At 37.2% G+C, this 19,556-nt stretch overlaps 2 protein-coding genes across 2 annotated transcripts in view; one reads left to right on the top strand and one right to left on the bottom strand.

Moving 5' to 3' along the window:
- P2RY12 (purinergic receptor P2Y12) overlaps positions 1–12,268 on the bottom strand; it is a 45,118-nt gene extending 32,850 nt beyond the window's left edge. The window contains exon 1 of the mRNA XM_045903549.2: positions 12,215–12,268. The gene's annotated coding sequence lies outside the window, so the exon portion shown is untranslated. The remainder of the gene's footprint in view (positions 1–12,214) is intronic.
- Positions 1–19,556, top strand: part of MED12L (mediator complex subunit 12L) — a 320,591-nt gene that overhangs the window by 264,121 nt on the left and 36,914 nt on the right. The window contains exons 27-38 of the mRNA XM_045903552.3: positions 208–407; positions 3,315–3,503; positions 4,308–4,382; positions 4,504–4,694; positions 5,451–5,612; positions 7,518–7,629; positions 10,200–10,289; positions 11,321–11,430; positions 11,626–11,761; positions 12,559–12,720; positions 14,766–15,128; positions 17,187–17,343. Coding sequence (XP_045759508.1) covers positions 208–407; positions 3,315–3,503; positions 4,308–4,382; positions 4,504–4,694; positions 5,451–5,612; positions 7,518–7,629; positions 10,200–10,289; positions 11,321–11,430; positions 11,626–11,761; positions 12,559–12,720; positions 14,766–15,128; positions 17,187–17,343 — 1,947 coding nt within the window. The remainder of the gene's footprint in view (positions 1–207; positions 408–3,314; positions 3,504–4,307; positions 4,383–4,503; positions 4,695–5,450; positions 5,613–7,517; positions 7,630–10,199; positions 10,290–11,320; positions 11,431–11,625; positions 11,762–12,558; positions 12,721–14,765; positions 15,129–17,186; positions 17,344–19,556) is intronic.

The raw sequence follows: 19,556 nt of genomic DNA, 5'->3' as shown, positions 1-19,556 counted from the left end.
ATGCTTCTTTTTCCATGTCCAGTGAAACTTCTCTGGGTTCTTGCAATTATTCTCTTGATCTGTTCTCTCTCTTGCTGAACAACAATCTATGCCATAATGATGCCATTCACGTATTTTAAGTCCCTGAAGGCTTGCTTCATTTACTTCTCAAGGATTTGGCAATAATTTGAACTTCTGTGATTTTGCTTTTGTGGTTCTATTATTTAGGAGATGCCAAAATTGGCAATAACAATGTCAGCTCTTTAAAGAACGATGACTTCACCATGAGGGGTTTACGACGTGATGGGAATGCCGATGATATCTGGACTGCCTCACAAAATTCAAAATCCTGTGGGAAAAGCATTTCCATAGAAACTGCCAATTTAAGAGAATATGCTAGATATGTACTGAGGACTATCTGTCAACAGGTATTTTTCAGATTTAATTTGCCTTTAATTTCACTGTATAATTGTTCTTATGAGAGAAATGCTCACTGTTGTAGGAAACTTGCACATTGGGGGTCCTTTTCTTCCTGCTAACTTTATTTGGAAATAAATTTGAATTTGTTGAAAAGTTGCAATAATAATAATAAAGAACTCTAGTGTATATGCCCTTTATGTAGATTCACCAGTTGTTTACATTTTTCACCAGTTGTTCACATTGCTTTATGATTCTATTTGTGTGTGAATGTGGATGCATATACTTTTTAATTTTTTGCTGAAGCTTTTGAGAGTAGATGGCATACATTATGAATCTTTACTTTTTAATACTTTAGTGTTTACTTATTAATATAACCAAATGCAGTTACCAAAAAACAAGAAATTTAGCCTTGGTACAGTAATTTTTTCTCACCTGCAGGCCATATTCAATTTTGTCAGTTGTCCCATAATGTTGGTTTTGTCTGAAATTTCCCATAGATTAGCTTCAGATGATGCAATCTTGGCCAAGATGCTACAGAAGTAATGTTGTGTTCTAGGGTAGTCACACCTGAAGGCACATGATGTGCATCTGCACCTCAGATCGTTTTGATCAAGATGTCTCCATTGTATGGTTTCAAGATCTCGCTGCTGTGTAGTTACCATTTTTTCCCCTTGCAATCAGTAAACAGTCATTGGGAGACATTTTGAGACAACACAGATATCTTGCTCTTCACGAAACTCCACCACCCATATAGCATTCATTTTGATTCTTGTCCAAACTCGTCTTTATATGAGGGTTACAAAATGGTGATTGCTTTTCCCCCCAACTCCTCTATAGTTAATGATTTGCATTGTACTCTAAAGAGAGCCTACCCTTATTAATTTTTTCCCTTATTCTTATTTATTTGTTATCCGTATGGATTATAAAATACTATCCTTAGTTATTTTCATGTTCAAATTGTCACAGATTTGTCCAGTGGGAACCTTTTCATCCTGGCTTTTAAATTATTTTGACATGTCTCCATCCCTTCCCCCCGCTGCCCCAAGTACTTTCTTAGTTCCTGGCCCACCTTGTGCTTTCCCTGTTCCAAACCTGGAATTACTCATTCCTCCAAGGAACTCTGGTTCTAGTTAGTAGAAGATGGTATTTAGAAACCAAGATATGGGCACTGTGGTGCTCGTTACTGTGGGCAGTGGGTGTTCTTTGTCTCTAGGCCCTTTCAGCAGATAGAAGTAGGAAAAAATACATGCATATACATAAATGTCTGTGTATATTCATGAGTTTGTACTGATACATCCACTTCTGTTAACTCCACTTAGTTCTTTGCATTCCCCCATTCCATATTAATATTGTCTTCCACAGCAAGAACCCTGGCTCCCAGTAAGATCAATCATTTACTCGTGTACTTAATTCTGTACTACACCTGAAATAGTTTTCAGAATTGCTACACCTATACCACTAGGAAAAAATGAAAAGGAGTTGAGGATTTGTTTTTGTGTGTGTTAAACATCTTTTTGAACTTTCTCCTTCAGTATGGATGGTATTCATTTGAAATAGAATTGATTTCATTTGTTTCTGTTTGCATTCAGTTTAGATTCCCTTTTTCTTCCTCCCCACATCAGCTCTGCTTTAGACTAGCATGCTTCTACAAGTCAACTGCACAAAAAGGAGTACTAAGAGATGTATTCTCTGTCTCTTCTATCAGGCTCTTCTGTCCTGTGTTTTTTCCTGCCCTTGGTCATCAGTTTTATTATTTTTTAATTTATCTTCCTTTTTTCCCCTAATTTCTCTTTTCTTATAAAAAAAAAAAGAAAACATGGCATACCATATATACTATTTTCCATTTTGATGGAGACCTTATGTTAAAGGGTCATGTTTTTATTAGGGCATATTGTAACTATGGTTAAAGTTCGTGAAATGGTCATATAGATAGTGAGAGGCAGTTGTGTATTGGTTCCCAACCAGAAGCACCAAAGGTCAAACAGTTTTAATCCCTGAAAAATATTACTGATGTCTGGGTCCCACCATCAGATATTTATTTGATGGGGCCTGGGCTTTGGAATTTTAGCAAGCTCCCTGGGTGACTTTAATAGATACTCAGCGTTGGGCTCCTGGTGTAGTTAAGAAACTAGGCCACCTCTGAAACAGATCTGGGTTCAAATTGCACTCTGTTGATGATTTCTTCTATAGTATAAGAGTTTGCAATGATAAAGAAAAGGTGATAGGGGTTTAAATTGGTAGAAACTCTCTGGAGGGCAATTGACTATATGTATCAATAGTTTTAAATTTTGTTATACTCCTTGACCCAAAAATTGTGCTTTTATGAAATTATTCTAAGAAAATATTTGTATAGAAAGTAGATATGCACAAATATTTATAATAATAGCATTTAGAATATAAAAAATGAAGACAGTTTTCTAAATGTTTTACTCTTCTTTCTATTCAGTGGAATGCACTATGCGTTACATAAAAATGAAGACATGTAATAATACAGAATCATTACCATTACACACCAATATTTTCTTTAGTTTCTTTAGCTTTCTTTTCTTTCCTTTTTTTGCATATTTGTTTTTCAAACTTTTTTTTATTACGTTAATCACCATACATTACGTCATTAGTTTTTGATGTAGTGTTCCATGATTCATTGTTTGCGTACAGGACCCAGTGCTCCATGCAGTACGTTTTTTAACCAAGATCCCACTTTGTATTTTTAGGAAGTCAAAATACCAGGAATTTTGTTTTCAAAATTTTTCCCACCTACTTTTTTCATGTAATTTTTTTTTAATTGGAAGATTTCTGTCTGCTTTATATTCCATTGTGCCACATGATTTAGTGCCTATTACATTCATGTATAGAAAGTCTCTGCCTGTCAATCTAACAGCCGTTTTTTTTTTTTTTTTTTTTTTTTTTTTAAGGAATGGGTAGGAGAACATTGCTTAAAAGAACCTGAAAGATTATGCACAGACAAAGAGCTTATATTGGACCCTGTGCTTTCAAATATGCAAGCACAGAAATTACTACAGCTTATCTGTTATCCTCATGGTATTAAAGAATGTACGGAGGGGGACAACTTGCAAAGACAGCACATTAAGCGTATTCTTCAGGTGAGTGATTAATAAGAGTCTAAAGATTGTGTTTCTGTCATGTAACACTTTTTTTTTTTTGCTTTTTTTTTGCTCAGTGCTAACTAATTCTTGACTTCAATTCTGATATTTATTCTCCCAACTTTCTTTTCTGTGCAATTGCTGTACTTCATTGCTAGGTAAATACAGATACTGCAAATGCTATACAATCATAATATAAACATTGATATTTTAAGTCTACTGTATTTAGATGAGACATAAGCTTTCTGGAGGGATAGTCTTAAATATATTATTCAAAAAGTATTGAAATTATTTTGGAATGGGATTGCTTAGATGAATAGATTTTGGGAGAAGAAATCCCTATCTTATTTCCAGTGCCTGGCTGAGTGATGTGCATTATTTTATTTTACTTTATTTTATTTATTTATTTTAAAGATTTTATTTATTAGAGTGAGCGAGTGAGAGAGAGCACACAGGCAAGGGGAGGGGCAGAGGGAGAAGCAGACTCCCTCCCATTGGGCAGGGAGCCCAATGCAGAGCCCGATCCTAGGCCTCCAGGATCATGACCTGAGCCCAAGGCAGACGCTTAACTGACTGAGCCACCCAGGGGTCCCAGATGTGCATTATTTTAATGTTTGTTTTTTTTTTAATTTGTGTCTACAATGAATGTATTTAATGGACCTGGAAGCCTTTTGATCCCTACAAATTCCTTTATTCTGTATGATTATTCTATTCTTTCTTGAGAGAGGGAATACTGCAAGGAATTATTATATTTTAAGACACACTCAGTATCCTTGATGTGTTAATTCTTTCCATTTTCCCCAGAATCTTGAGCAGTGGACACTAAGGCAGTCCTGGCTAGAACTTCAGTTAATGATCAAACAGTGCTTGAAGGACCCTGTGAGTATATATATTGGAAGGATGTGTTATGTATACAAAATTTTAAGAACAGGAAGAACACGTTGATGTTGGAAGATGAAGTAAAACATATGCATGCTAGTTTTCTTATGTGTAACTCCAGGGCTCTGGTTCAGTGGCTGAAATGAACAACTTACTGGATAATATTGCAAAGGCAACAATAGAGGTATTCCAGCAGTCTGCTGACTTGAACAATAATTCTTCTAATTCTGGAATGGGCCTCTTCAACCCAAATGGGATTGGAAATACTGATACAAGTAGCACGAGGCAGAATGGAATAAAGACATTTCTAAGGTATTTTTTTCTGCAGTTTGGGCTGTGTTCACTTTTTCACATGTAATGGTATATTTTTATTTGCATGATGCATTACTTTTCATAAAGCTGCAGGAATGTGAAATTATTTGTGTCAGTTATCATTATTTTATAATATGTTAAAGGGCACGATGATGAAAGATGTCTCAGTGTTTACCACATCCAGACTCCTTGGAACTACATATGACACGCGGAAGGGATTAATTTCTTCACTGTCTAATTAAGGCTACTCTGTTCTATAGAATTCATTAATTGGCAGTGTTGCACAAAGGTTAATCATGATAGGCAGATTGATTTGTATCTCATCATTTGGGTGTAAAGTATAACTAGTGAATTTTACGGCCTTATAAATTGGTTATTAATATGCTTAAATATCATCAGAACATTTCATATCTTAACCATGACAGTAAAGTGTGTTGCTTGTTGTACAAAAGGACTGTTGCTAATCAGAGAACTAAAATCATAGAAGAACACTTAATAGATTTAAAAAGTTTTTGTTTGTTTTTTTTTTTATTATATCAGAACCCCATGTTTTATTGCTCTCCATAGCAAGAGTGGAAAAGTGTGTTCAACTCTCTGATATTTGGCAAGAGGAAAGATAGTACAGAGTTAAAAGGGAAATTTTAGGATAATTGGTGTTTCTTATTCATGAAAGTTTTTCCCTGGAGTTTCTGTTATAACTGTGAGAGCAGAGGAAAAGGACACCTCCGTAGGTATAACACCTATTTCTGATTTTAGCTCCTCTGAACGCAGGGGTGTGTGGCTGGTGGCCCCCCTAATTGCCAGGCTGCCGACCTCTGTGCAAGGAAGGGTACTAAAAGCTGCTGGAGAGGAGCTGGAGAAGGGACAGCACTTGGGCTCCTCTTCAAAAAAGGAAAGAGACAGACAAAAACAGAAAAGGTACGGCTGCAAGGTGTGTCTCTTTGTGAGGGCTTAAGGAATGATTGAGAACAAGTAGCATCTTGCAGACATACATGGTCAGTGTACCCAGAGTGCACTGAAATTATGTTTTTAAATGGAAATGAAAATAATCTGTTAGGTAAAGCTCAGATCCTAAAAAGTTCCAGGTTAAACATATTTAGTACACCAGTTCATTCTACTTGTGTACCCAAATCACTGCTGAGCCATTAAAAATACCAACTTCTTAGCCTCACCTCAGACCTGTTGAATCAGATCTGGATATCCATTTAGTCCCTATATTCTACATTTAATTACTTTTCATTGTTTTAATTATTTATGTTTAAAATACATAGAATTATTTATCATTCTGTCCTGTTGGGCCCTAAGATAGTAATATTTTTAACATTTAGGGCTCTTGTTCTAGACTAAATACTAAAATTTATAAACCACTAAGTTTAATCTTTACTTCATTTATTTTAGGCCCCAGAAATAGTTTCAAATAATTAAATTTGCAGACTGACTCTGTTACTGAGAAAGAACAGAGCTATGCTCTACTGTGAAAATATGAATTTAGCACCTCAGGAGTGAAGGGAAATAAGATCTCTTCCATTTAAAAAAGAAAAAACAAAAAACTCTGAACATGTATAGTTCTTACCCCCTAATTAATATTCTAGTAGCTACCATTTATTGAGCCCTTATGAAATGCCATTGTATAAAACACATCACATACATACATGAACTTTTAAATTATCACAGCAATCATATGTGGTGGGCACTCTCATTATACCTTTCTTAAGATGAAGGAAGGGAGGCACTGAAAAGTTAATTTCACAAGGACACACAGCTAAGGAGTTTACTGTAAGACTTGAGTTTAAACCTGGGTTGTCTGGCTCCTGAGACCCTCCTGCTCTTTAACTAAAGTGCATTTTCGTAGAGATCTATTTTACATGTATTTTGTTTGTTTCCTGGTTGTTTTGGGTGTTACCTTTGTGAGGGTCAGTCAACCAACCCGATGACTCAGTTTTAATTCTGGAAGTTAATTTGCTAATGGATGTTGCATGTACATTGCCTCTCTTCGCACGGAGGGGACACAGATGGTATTGCATAGTTTAAAGATGACTCTTCCCAAGTCAGTATCTCTCAGCTCTGCTGGTAGAGGATGAAGCACATTGAAATCTTTGGGTCTCGATCTCCTTTTAAGAATTTTTTTTCCCACATAGCACTTTGTTTGTCAATATGATTTGTTAGTTCTCCGATAATTGAAGAAATATTAATAAAATGACAATTTAAAAAATATATATATATATATTTTTTTTAACTCAAATGCCTTAACACCTCTTATGATGAGGCTATGGGATATGGTGGGTCACTAACAAGCTCACTGCTTTTGGATCCTCAGACCTAGGTGCTGATCTTAATTTCTCTCAATACCCGCCCTCTTTGGTCTTAAGAAATGTGCTAAAAAATAATATAAGCACAACAGTCGTATAGGCCTGTTTCTTTGACTCTAAGATAATAGTTTTGTGTGACAGAAATTTTTAAATTTTTCATTTTCTTCTGCATATAAAGTGATACTGCTGCTGATGTGCATCTTCAATTCAGCTTACTGATACAAAATAGAAATTCTCTTCTCACTGCACTCCCCCAACATGCTCTTGCAATATGAATTTATGCTAGTTTGGGAATGCCTTCAAGGGCAGGAGAGCATATTAAATTATTTAGAATCATCACAGTGGCTTTTAATCTTTTTAATAGAGCTATGATTTAACTTTTTAAGTAGGCTTTGGCTATTTACTACTCTCTTTCCTTTTCTAGTAGTAAAATAAAATAGGGCAAGAGATCTATGTTGCACAGGAAGTAATCCATCCTTTCTAACTAGATCTGCTGTTACTACTTCCTTTGTAGTATGTCTCTTTTGAGTCAACAACCTTTCCTCTCACTGGTCCTTACCTGCCTTAAGGGACAAGATGAACAACGGGAAGGCCTCCTAACATCTCTTCAGAATCAAGTTAATCAGGTAAAGTATACGAGAATATTAAGCCAGGCAAGTATTTTTCTAATGACATTAATTTGTTTTCCTTTCAAATACTGAGATTAAACTAATAAGACGACCACATATTTTGATTAGCTGCAAGGAAACACAATCCATGTCCTATTTTCCTACCTGGCATTCTAGGCACCACAAGATTCACAGTTTTGTAACAGTAATTATGCATTGTGCCCTATAAAAATAATATTTTGTACATTGCGTACAACTTTGACATATCTGCTCCTCTCCTGATCCTGCGTTGTGGGAGAGGTGCTTAAGCAGTGTGTGTTGCAGGTGTGGTGCTAAGACAGAGGAACCTCTCTCGAGCTTCTCCAGCTCCACCCCCACCTATCTGGAGGGTCTCAGCTTGAGCTCTCTTCATTCAGAAACTCAGTTTTATTTTCTTTGTTTCTTTTTTTTTTTTTTAAGATTTTATTTATTTATTTGTCAGAGCGAGAGAGTGGCAGGCAGAGGGAGAAGCAGGCTCCCGGCTGAGCAAGGAGCCCAATGTGGGACTCGATCCCAGGTCCCTGGGATCATGACCTGAGCCGAAGGCAGACGCTTAACCGACTGAGCCACCCACGCGTCCCTCAGTTTTATTTTCCTGCCAGAGCCAGACCAATGCCAGTTGAGTGTAAAGTACTAATTTCAAAATCAGAAGGTATATTGATTTGTGTACAAAGAATTTGAATTTTGGCTTTCCACCACCCACAGTTCTCCTGGTCACTCTTTGGGGCATTTGCATTCTGTGTACTTAAAGGAAGCCAGGTGATGGAACTAGAAATTGGGAAGTGTGGAATTGAGCAAAGTAGGTAGATTGGTCATGTGGGATGTTTTATCCGCTTACAGAGCCAAATGGAACCCTCCTGTGGCCCTCCGTTTCTATGACATCATGTCTTTCTTTCAGATGGTACTACATGAATGTGAACAAGGATACTTGACTCATTTGGTCCTCTCGTCATCTCCCGCTTTTTAGATATGAGAGATCTATCCTTTGCACAACAGCCAAAGTGATCCTTCTAAAATGTAAATCACCTGTTACTTTGGTGCCCAAAATACTCCAATGTTTCTCAGTATATCTAGAATAAAAATTCAAAGTCTGGGCTTATAGAGGCCTACATGATTGGCACTGGCTCCCCCTTCTGCCTTGTTTCCTACCAGTCATGCCTTGCTCACTCCACTCTTCACACTGACCCCATTGCTATCCTTTTTTTTTTTTTTTAATTTATTTATTTTAGAGAGCAATCAAGCATGCTTGGGGGGAAGGGCAGAGGGATGGAGAGAGGGAGAGAAGCGGACTCCTCACTGAGCATGGAGCCCAAAGCAGGACTCCATCCCATGACCCTTAGATCATGATCTGAGCCGAAATCAAGAGACAGAAGTTAAATTGACTATTAAAAGCCACCCAGGTGCTCCACTGTCCTTTGAACTTGGCAAGCAGATTCTCATTGCAGCACCTTTGCATCTTTTTTTCCCTTTACATGGAAGGCTTTCCTCCCAGATAATAGCAGGGTTGCTCCCTCATTTCATCAGGTCTGTGCTCAGGTGTCACCTCCTCATGGAGGCCTTCCCTGATCACTTTCCAAAAATAGGACCACGGTTATTTTGTATCCCCTTGACCTGGTTCATGCAACTTCTTACATTTGACTTATTTTTAGTTGTCCTGTTGCTAGAATGAAAGCTCTCATACAGTTTTGTGTTTACTGTCTTGGACCCTCAAGTCAGACTTGGGAGAGGACTCTATATTGATGAGATTGGAGAAATGCTCTCCTCTCATCATGCCATATACTTACAGTTCATCTGTTGGGCAGGGTTACTTCCCCATATGACTCATTTTAACTCATAAGATGATTCTCAGTAGTTACCATATTTCAGAGCATGGCAGTAAGGGGAGGGACTTTGCCCTTGCCATCTGATTCTAGGGTGTTGCCCACTTGTGGTTTGCTTCTCCTAAGCAAATCTTCGCTTTTCTAACATTAGTCTGAATCAGTGAAAGCAATCACTTTGTAGAACAATACACCACTTGACTGATGTGAAAATTGTCATATGTTTCAAAATAGTATATACATTCTTTATCAATGAAGACAGAAGTGTAAGATAGCAAGACTCCCCCCTTCAATAAAACATCAAAATAATACATTTGCTAGGGTTCATAGGTCCCTAGAAATGTAACACAGAACTGATATAAAATATAATTCTGTCTATTCAATATTTATCTTAATAAGACCAGTGAAATAACATATTTAAAAAGTAATCTGTTTGTTTGTTAATCTTTAACTTCATCTTCCTTTAAAGCATTTTCTAAGACTTATTACCAGGATTGTAAATAGATAAGAATTTTCTTCTTCCACCTAGAAAGGCAATGAGCAAGAAATAACCAGATTTCTGTCTGCGTGGAAGAAGGAGGAAAGCTAAAATTTTATTTTGCTTTGTTTATTAATTCGTTAAAGTAAGAATTATTTTTGACTGTCGGTAAGAAGCTCAATATAACTTTAAGAAAAAATCCATTTTAATAGGGAAAATAAGTTTTGGGTTCTTCCATTTATTTGCTGATTTAGATTTTAAGTAATTGGAGAGAAGAACGATACCAAGATGACATAAAAGCACGGCAGATGATGCATGAAGCATTGCAACTTCGCCTAAATTTGGTAAGGGGCATTTCTAGTGTTTTCCCTCCATTACACTTATCTAAATGTGAAAATGACTCCAGCGTTCCACTCCTTCGATGGTCATACTCTTCATTCCAAGGTGTGAGGCCTTCCACTGTTGGCTCTTTGCTCTAACAACTTACCGGTCTCTCACGTGTCTGTCCTTGCTGCTGACCTTCCCGTCTGGTCTGACTTCTAGAGGGCATAGGTATTTTGGGCATTGGTGTTCTGCACCTCCTGCCCCAGGGAATTTCTCCTCCTTTTCAGTTTGTGCTAAGAGTAGGTCTGAGAAGGTTATTGCTTTGAGATGAATTAGCTTTGATTATACTCACTTAAAGACCCATATAAAAATGTGCCGTAAGTCGAACTTTTGTCAAACTTTCCATCATATTGATCAAAAAAACAAATTCGACAGGGAGGCTATCCAGACATTTAAAATTTCTCACACATTGCACATTTCTTTGAAGTTTTCTTTTCCTATTGGACAAACCTCAATGAAGGCTACTCTGGTGGATGGCTTGCCTGATACTTGGCAGTTGCTGCCCGTCAGTCTTCTGTGTTACTGGATATTTCCAAGTGTTATTATGACAATAGGCTTAGATGCAATAGTAATTGAACAACACAAAGTTGTAGATAATCAACTTACCTGGTTTTGACCTATTCAGATTGGACTAAAGTTATATTGTAAAACTGGGTATTATGAAAGATTAGGAACAAAAGAGAGTTAATTTTCCTATTACTTAATTCATTATTGATGTTGTGCCCACACTCAGGTTCCCCTTCTCCTCCTACCCCACCCCCCTCTTTTTTTTTTTTTTGAATGACCAAATTCCTGTGCTGAAGGAACCAAAAACAGTGACAAATAGGTAGCTAGCTAAGAGAGAAGATATGATAACCTATAAACTTGAGTCTTATTACTGTTTTGTTTTGTTTTGTTTTGTTTTTTAACAAATCAAAATTGGCTACATAAAGTGATGGGATGTTATTTTCTTTGTAATAAAGTTTTATTGTATTTTTTTTTTTCGTGCCAGGTGGGTGGAATGTTTGACACTGTGCAGAGAAGCACCCAGTGGACGACAGACTGGGCCCTCCTCCTCCTCCAGATCATTACTTCTGGAACTGTTGACATGCACACCAACAAGTATGTTCTTACTTCACACATAGTATGCTGCACACGTGCATGGTAGAAGTTTTGATATGCTGACTATAAACTGTGTCACATCTTATTCTCTTAGTTACCATCAAAAGTTCTGTGCCTTAAATAAAAATGCTATTAGTTAAGAATATCTTGGTTTTGCTTTAAGGTGAAAATAATTATTTTTTTCCCCCCTCTTAGTGAATTATTCACAACAGTTCTCGACATGCTGGGTGTTTTAATCAATGGAACCTTAGCCTCAGACCTATCAAATGCATCCCCAGGGGGATCTGAAGAGAACAAACGTGCATACATGAATTTAGTAAAGAAACTGAAAGTAAGTTTGTGACCTGCTTATATATCATGATCTCAGATAGTTTATGCATTAGTTATTTGCTGCATTTTATCTTAATTTACTGTGTTAAGTTAGATGTTATGCGGTTATTCTGCTATTTGCTTTACCTCAGCTTACTAGTACTCAAAAGTTATAAGCATATAGCTTGAAGATATTTCTTAAAAAAATTATATTCACAAAATATTTAACTTTTTAAGGAACTTTGGAAATTTACTATCAAATGTGTAACAAAAATGCCCACATTGGATTTAGGATGAACCATGCTTGGACTGGCACCTATAATTGAAAAAATAATCATTTGCATTGATATTTCTAAACCCAATTCCTTTGACTAACCAATAATGCAATCTTTGAAATAAACGGTAAACAAATGGTGCAGAAAAGAGAAAAGATCATATTTCTAACGACCTTATCAATGATATAACCAACGATTACCTTGAGGCTTGACCCTGGATTTGAGAACGTGTTCTCTGCTGCAGCTTCTGCCTACTGCTGGCAAATACTACACGGGATTTTTGTCATTTCAGCACTGTGATATTTGTTGTGTAACCAGGGTCCCATTGTATGTGTTCTATTTTCTACTTAAATAGAAGAAATGAAACATACTCACTACTCTAATTGAAAGCTGCATCATAGACCATGTTCAAGGTTAAAGAACATTCTGGCTATAAAAAAGGAAATGTTTCAAAGAGAAACTTCCTTCTCACCAACTTTTGCCTTCGTTGTAATTTCTGTCCCACTTCTCTATCTCTTTTTGTTTTGTTTGTTTGTTTTTTTAGAAAGAGCTAGGAGACAAGAGATCAGAAAGTATTGACAAAGTTCGACAGTTGCTACCTTTGCCAAAACAGACATGTGATGTCATCACTTGCGAACCTATGGGTTCCTTGATTGACACTAAGGGAAACAAAATTGCTGGATTCGACTCTATAGATAAAAAACAGGCAAGAGTAAATGTTTGTTTCTTGTATATATTTTCTCCTCTTCCTATAGGGTATATGAGATACCTCAATTTTACAGTTTCTTGATTTTTTTAAAGCATAGTCTTGTCATTTAAATGCTTTGGTCATTGGCGTTATTACATAGATAAGTTCATTTAAAACTTTATGTGAATTTAAGTGAATTTCTGAAACACGCTGAAGGAAAATTAAGTAAAAATGTATTGTTAAGGGGCATCTGAGTGGCTCAGTCGGTTAAGTGTCTGCCTTCAGCTCAGATTGTGATCCCGGGGTCCTGAGGGTCGTGGGATCAAGCCCAGCCCCTGTCTCTGCTCAGCGGGGAGTGTACTTCTTCCTCTCCCTCTGTCCGCCCCCCCCACTCATGTGTGCACATGTACTCTCTCAAATAGATAAATAAAATGTTTTTTTAAAAAATGTATTGTAAAAATAAAAGAAGGCAAAGACCAGATCTGATCTTACTTCAGAGTTGACAACAGTACGTTTAGATAAGAAAATTTTGATTGATAAAGTCTTCGTGTACTAAGCTATTTTGAGTAAAAAAATATTTTTAGGGTGATGGTACTTAATTTTCTTCTCTGTTGAACAGTATTTCATTGAACACTTGTTTTATATAGAATATTAAGCAAGGTTCCCTTAAATACAAGAAGAGTGGTTATTCATTTAATGAACATTGAGCAACTACAGAGATGAAAGAGCTCTTACCTTAAGCAGAAGTAGACAGACGATCACAGTGTGGTGAGATTTGTGTGTCATGGTGCAAAGTGTTAGGGGACCCTGAGAAGGAGCCATCACCCTCAGAATGGAGTAGGTAGTCAGAATAGGGCCCCCCAGAAAATTGACACTTGAATTATTTTGAAGGATTAAGAGTTAGTTGGGAAATAGGGAAGTGTGTGATACAGGCCAATGGAAGAGTTTTCCTAAAGGTATGAAAGAATGTGGCTCTTAGGAGAAATGCAATGCTACGTTAATTCAGAGTACTTTTACCAGTGTGATTGTGGAGACAGAAAAAGCTAGTGTTATGGGCAGTTTGAGTTTGTAGGGTCATTGGGCTCTCTAGTGGTGAGACATCTAGAAACCATTTGGATATATGGTGTTTGCACCTAGGAAGAGGTCTAAGCTCAAGACAGTATTAGGAAACAGTCAATTTATATATAGTAAATGAGCCTTGATTTTGGATAAATCCATCCATGAAAGAGTTGTGTAGATAAGAACAGGAGCATTCATATCTTATGGAATGCCTGAGTAGTTGTTTTTGGGGTCATTCTGAGGAAAAATACTTTAAAGTTGGTATGCCAGGGAAAGTACCAAGAGACATCACCAGTTAATGTTAAAAATAAGAAACCTTTATTTTCAGAAACAGAGTAACATTTCCTCTTCTCAACCCAGTAGAGATAAGCTTGAATTAAAAGACTTTATTTGTACCTGTAGGTACAAGTTAACTTCTGTAGTAATATTCTTTAACTATTCAGAAACTGCCTTATTAAGTACGTGAAAGATTCCTGTACTGAATCAAGCCCATACATGTTTGGATTGAAGTTAATTTGAGCCCAGTTAGAAGTTGACTTAACTTGACTCAAGTTTTGTTTTATCTCAAAAATAACAAAGTTAAAAAAAAATGAAATCCAAAGAAAGGGTTATAATTCATAATTTAATAAAGTAAGATCAACATTGCAGTACTTTTTAGAAAGTGTTTTTTCCTGAAAACAAAACAAAACAAAAAAAACCCTAACTGCGGAATACCAATTTACAGTAAAATATACTGGACCATCTGGTGTTGCAGCCTGAACAGATTATCATGTGGCCTAAAGAGCCGCAGAATTGAACTTAAAGGTCTGAATTCTAGCTGCAGCTCTCCGGTGATCTAGCTGTGAAACCCTGAACCAGCACATTTACCTGCCTGCTGTATGCTAGGGCACTCTAAGCCTCACCACCAGCCAGAATGTTCTTTGCATCCATGTCCTAAGCAGGCCTGGCCTCTGAGTCAGGAAAAGACCTGAACGTGAGGTCATGGCGCATTATCTCAACCACAGGGTCTTCAGGTCTCTACAAAGCAGAAGGTGTCCCCGTGGGATTTGTTTGAGGGTCAGAAGAACCCAGCTCCTCTGTCCTGGGCCTGGTTCGGGACTGTCCGAGTGGACCGGAAGGTGATCAAGTACGAGGAGCAGCATCACCTGCTCCTGTATCACACACACCCCATGCCCAAGCCCCGAAGTTACTACCTCGAGCCACTGCCCCTGCCTCCCGAGGAGGAAGAGGAAGAGCCCACATCTCCCGTCTCTCAGGAACCAGAGAGGAAATCAGCTGAGCTGTCAGATCAGGGGAAAACCACAACAGACGAGGAGAAGAAAACGAAGGGAAGGAAGCGCAAGACGAAATCAAGCTCAAGAGTTGATGTGAGTATGAGAAGTCCGGAAGTCTTTGGCTCATTAACACCTGGTAGGAGATTGAATCGTGCCCAGAGTCTGTCTCTAGCTATAGGAAAAGCATCAGAAGCCTTATTGTAATAGCTGTAATCCTAACAAAGCTCTGTCTTAATTAATAGAATGGCACATGAACAGTGACTTGTCACAGACCACAGGATTACAGCTTCTGATTTTTCCTCCCCTCCTGTTCATTACTTTAATTTTAGGCTTCTCTTGTGAATAATCTTTAATTAATATTTCAGTGCCTCATAATTTCTCACATTTAAAACTTGAATTTCTTAGATCCCTTATATCTCATCTTCTTGCATATTTTTATTATCTCACGTCTAAAATATTTATCATCTTTTGAGCAGTTGACACATGTAGTAAATTAATGTGAAAAACTGTTCTCATTTCCTAGCTAACATGCCATCGAATACATCCAGTAGGATGTTTCTGAGATTTCATATTTTACCATTCCATCTTATTTTCCTGTATATTTTACTTCTTTAACATGCTTTTAGACTATATAGAAGACAAACACAATTTTAAAAAGTTTCATTCCTTTTTTTCCCTATTAGCCTTCCCTACCTATACCAACATTTTCTTGAAAACAACAGAAACCTATGAGATGGTAATTTGGAAATAATTTTGTAGCATTTATAGAATTAATGTGCAAGAATATCTTTACATTTAAATTCACCTGGAAAATACTTGAGAGAGAATTCAAAACAGTTTTGTATAAAGTTCAAGGGTATTCTTGTACAATGGAAGAAATATTCACAATTGAGTGGTCAGATGTCTTGTCTTATTATTATTTACCTATGTCAGAACCAAAACATATCTTTTCCTAGCTGCTAGCTTGGTGATTAATGTTTTACTAGAGAAGATCACCATCACTTTTGGATGCCACTTGAATGGTAGTGCCCTCTTTTCATATGGTCTTCCTACCAATATTCCTTTGTCTTGAAGAGGTCCAGGCTGCAACTCCCTAAAATCTGGACCCTCCTAGCCCGTCAATCCACATGGATAGGTTTCTGGTTTTTTTCCAGATACAAAAGTACTAAAACTTCTCTCATTTCCTGAGTGAGTCCTGGTAATGTCCCTTCCTCCCATACTACTTCTGGAACTGCCCCTACACAGTTGGTTATATTTCAGGGATCCAAGGTTTTGTTTTTCCTTTATCCTTTAGGGCTAGACTAAGAGAAGGGGAATGGGGGATGGCAGGGGAATTGAGACATCTGGGTGTGAACCTTAAAGACTTTGCATCTCTTATAAGGAAGACGAAGCCTGGGGCGCCTGGGTGGCTCAGTTGGTTGAGCGACTGCCTTCAGCTCAGGTCATGATCCTGGAGTCCCGGGATCGAGTCCCACATCAGGCTCCCTGCTCAGCAGGGAGTCTGCTTCTCCCTCTGACCCTCCCCCCTCTCATGTGCTCTCTCTCTCTCTCTCTCTCTCTCTCTCATTCTCTCTCTCAAATAAAAAATAAAATCTTAAAAAAAAAAAAACCTTTAAGGAAGACGAAGCCTGGGAGCGGGGTGCAGGCAGATGGTGGAGAGTCTATGTCTTTAGGTTGCTGCCTTGAAAACTGGAAATAAGATACTGTTTCGGCCAGGGATTGGTCCTGAAGTATATTGGGTCTTTCTGGCCTCATTCTCATCCGGACCCAACATATCAGGAAGTCTTCCTAAGGTGACCTAAGATGAAATGATCCCCAGAGACTTAGCATCTAAAGATGCACTTTAAGTTGTAGGCAGTGGTCAATGTTGATGTACTTTTAGTATTTTAAAAAACAAACTTCAGAAGTGATCCTTTTACATCTTCCCTTCACTTCTTAAGTCTAGTACTTCTTAAGTCAAAAGTTTTCACTCAAATGAGTGTTTTGCAGAGAACATGCTGACACTCTTGCCTTCCATCTTCCCCTCTATAAAAACAGCCTTGTCCACTGGGATAGGAGCTGGCTCAAGTAATGTGATAAGAATTTGCATTCATCATCTATATAGTTTATGGAGTTAAATAACTTTTTTTTTTTTTAAACTTTATGTTGAAGGAGTATCCACAGAGCAACATATACCGAGTGCCTCCTAACTACTCACCCATTTCCTCCCAGATGTTGCACCATCCACAGTCCACCTTGTGGGGCTACAACCTCATGGGTCAGCCCCAGCAGCCGGGTTTTTTCCTTCAGAACCAATCTCTTACTCCAGGTATGTGAAGAGAGAGTACGGTTGGGTCACTCTGAGATGTGAAGTAGCTTGAGGTTTTCTTTACTTTTGACCTGAAACAAAACGTGGAAACTGCAAGAACTGAGTACTCAGTTGACATTTATGTAATCCTTCCCATTTGAAATGTTTTTTCTTCTTCTAAAATACGGGTTTTTTTTTTTTTTTTAAATGAGTCTTTTAATCTATTGTTGATTGTCACATACATGAATATATTCTAATTGTAAGAATCAAATAATACCTGAACATATAGAGTAATTTAATATGTGCCAATTCTGGAGTATTTCTCAAGTGTTAAAATACAGTTTTAATTGCTAGGTTATGTTCTGAGTTGGGAGTTTTCATTCAGTATTAGAAGGAAATTAAATATATAAAATTGATAAAAGTTGTATGTTGTGAAATTTGTGTTTTTATCAGATATAATTCTTATCTGTGTTTTTAAAAATTAGACAATATTGCACAGTATCTTTATTTTCTTATGTTTTGAATTATAAATTGTTGATACTGAGAAGTATCTCAGAAATTTGGTTCAGCAGGTAGACTGAGATATCAAAGAAGGAAAACTTACCGAATCTATAGTAAATGTTCCTGATTTTAGTATGGCTTTCATTCAAGCCCAAGTAGACTTTATATCTGAAATGAACGTTCCCTAAATAAAAAATCTCTTACTTAGAAATGAATTTAATTTTTTTTCTAAATGAAAGTTTGCTTGTTCAACAAAATAGTGTATTTTGAGATCTTAGTCTGCATGTTGTGATTTTTATTGTAATTCGAGAATGACATTTTAAGGGCTAGGAAGAGACATTGTTTGATTCTTGGCTTACAGCAGGCGAGAATCCCTATTTTGTCTTCTAAATTAGAGGTTGAGAGGGCTGGTCTAGAAGTTACAGTTCTAGGTTCAGGTCTGGCTCAACCACTCTCCTGCTGTGTAATCTTGACCAGGTCTTAGTTTCTCTGTGCCTCAGTTTGGTTATATGTAAAAGAGATATTTTAATATATGCCCTCATAGAGTAGGTGATTCAATTATTTATTCAACAAAATGTATTGAACTTCATAATGTTCCAGACTCTGTTCTGGGTGATAGGATATTGTACTATACAAAATGAGTAAAAATGTTCATTCTTCTTTGAATAATGAAATAAGGGTTATATTATACATGAACACACATACACACAACTGTGTGTATGTGTGTGTAACTTAAATTTCGAAAATGTAGCACATAGAAGATGGCCTAACCCAGCAGACATGTTCAGCAAATGATCTTAACATATTCCCACCTCAGGGCTTTTGCACCTGCTGGCCCCCATGCCTGGAGTGCTCACCATTAGATATTTTACATGGCTCACTGCCTCCCTCCTTTGGGCTTGGTCAGATACCATTTTCTCAGTGGGCTTCTACTGACCACCCTCTTTTATAAATGGTAAGCTACACCCCTTCGTGCACCTTTATTCCCCTCTCCTTTCTGTTTCTCCATAGATGAGCACTTGGTTATATGCTATATATTTAACTTACTTACTGGTTTATTATCGGGCTTTCCCACAATATAAGCTCTGTTGGGGCAGGTATGTTTTCTGTTTCCTTCACTGTAGTGTCCTCAGAACTTAAAGCAAACTTGGGCTTTTAGTAAGCTCTTAAAAATAGGTTGTTGAATGTAGACTATAAAGAGTAACTAGACAATGGTAAATGTGGGAAATGATACATATTTTCTCATTTGACTTTCTCTTTTCAGTTCCAAAGTCCTTGTGAATTTTTTAGCCTTTTTAAACACCGATTCAGTATGAATTGAAGGCTAAGTATTTTATAAAGACCTATACTTTCTGTCCCTAGAATACTGTAAAAGGTGTTTATAAGTTAAGGAAATTTAGATATTAGGTAAGTTTTAAGTATGATGACATGTAAGAAAAATGTTAAAAGAAGCATTTATAGGGATTTTATATGTGTAAATTGATTTTTGTAAAAATATGAATCCTGTGAAGTTGAAGAGTGCGTACAGTATGCTTTCAGTCATATGTAGTTAAAATGCAAAGCAGTATGGCCCCTCAACACAGATGTGTGTACACACCCACCCACCCACCCGTCTACCATTTCTCTCTCTTCCTCCTGTATACACACCAGTATGGTAAAGTTATAAGGAAATGTTTGGGAATATTAAACACCATATTCAGAATAGCATTTGGTGAGAGAAGGTGCGGAAAGTA

The sequence above is a fragment of the Mirounga angustirostris genome, unplaced genomic scaffold (assembly GCF_029215605.1).
Source record: "Mirounga angustirostris isolate CCGP_5_RB_7025 unplaced genomic scaffold, mMirAng1.0.hap1 SCAF_1, whole genome shotgun sequence".
Classification (NCBI taxonomy): Eukaryota; Metazoa; Chordata; class Mammalia; order Carnivora; family Phocidae; genus Mirounga; species Mirounga angustirostris.
This window is presented reverse-complemented; position numbering and strand designations above follow the sequence as displayed.